The sequence below is a fragment of the Gymnoscopelus braueri genome (assembly GCF_963280865.1).
Source record: "Gymnoscopelus braueri genome assembly, chromosome: 23".
Lineage (NCBI taxonomy): Eukaryota > Metazoa > Chordata > Actinopteri > Myctophiformes > Myctophidae > Gymnoscopelus > Gymnoscopelus braueri.
Window position 1 is genome coordinate 2,695,152 of NC_137625.1, and position 1,311 is coordinate 2,696,462.

At 43.6% G+C, this 1,311-nt stretch overlaps 1 protein-coding gene across 1 annotated transcript in view; it reads right to left on the reverse strand.

The window, feature by feature from the left end:
* tafa5a (TAFA chemokine like family member 5a) overlaps window positions 1-1,084 on the reverse strand; it is a gene marked incomplete at its 5' end in the record, with an annotated part of 197,039 nt that extends 195,955 nt beyond the window's left edge. Inside the window, 2 exon segments of the mRNA XM_080421528.1 lie at window positions 995-1,012; window positions 1,015-1,084. Of these exon segments, the coding sequence (XP_080277654.1) occupies window positions 995-1,012; window positions 1,015-1,084 (88 nt within the window).
* Between the last annotated feature and the right edge of the window lie 227 nt (window positions 1,085-1,311).

Below are 1,311 nucleotides of genomic sequence, written 5' to 3' on the forward strand. Positions count from 1 at the left end.
CATGGGAGAGGACATTAAACACGCTGTATGAGAATCAGCCCCTGCAGGTTCTGTGAATGTTTATCCCCGGGTTTGGGTGATTTTGTCCATGCTTGAAACTGGGGTGAGGACGACTGAGGACATGGGGGGGGGCTTAAATGACCCCTCTATAGAAGTGCTTGACCTCAATGTTACCCTTAAGCTATACTCTAGTGCCATCTATTGAAAACCTCTACTAAAAAAATCTAATATTCGGATTCTAAAAAAGTGGGCATGCTGTATTTTGAGGGGTGTGAGCGTGTATGTGTGCATGTGTGTCTGCGTGCGTGCGTGTGCGTGCGCACGTGTGCGTGTGCGTGTGTGTGTGTGTGTGTACTAGTACCCCGCACAGCATACTAACACAACATTTTAGATTTCAGTCATGCGTAAATCACACAGAAATGGATCAGTATAAGCCTCGGGGGGGGGGGGTGACTTGTTGATATGGTTCTGATAGAGCCTGGTGAGTGTGATTGAAGAAAAAGCAGACACTGAAATGACAGCTCAGGGACCTGGGTGTCGAGGCCAAGACAATTGCACTGTGGTTTGGTTCTGCCTCATATAGCCTATGGTACCTTATGACAAACACAATGGTGCTCGTGCAGAAGCTCTGCACAACGTTTAAACTACAGTATTAGCCTACAGGTGACACAACAGCCTATAGACATACAGTAAAGCCTCAACTTAAAAGTGAAAGAGTACAAATTGAGCCAAATGGACCCCCATTCGCACACTGTCAAACTTCAACACTCGTGATTTGATCACCATTGAGCTCAATAGGCTAATAATAATAATAATAATAATAATAATAATAAATAATAATATAGAAATCATATTAAAAATTAAATAAAACATATATATAAAAAAATAAATAAATAAATGAATACAAATTAAAATAATTCAAAAATAATAATAATAATAATATTAATAACAACCACCCCATCCACAGCCTGACGCATGACAGAGAGCGTTTTACCTTCTTTGAGCAGACGGAGTGGATGAGCAGGATGAGCAGGCAGCAGAGCGCGGCTCCGCTGAGCGCCCACGCGACTCCTCGGAGCTGCATCCCCCGCGTGGACGTTAACGGTCTGATCTCTGAGTGATCGGACTCACTCTCTCTCTCACTCACACTCACACAAACACTCACCCATTCTGCCCACACGCACCGCAGAAAGAAACCAAAAAGAAGAAGAACACACAAGAAAGAAATCCCCTCTCTGTCGATAGTATAGTCCGATTGGAATGTGATCAAAGAAGAATTAGGGCACACCACGCGCCACGGAGGAAAATCCA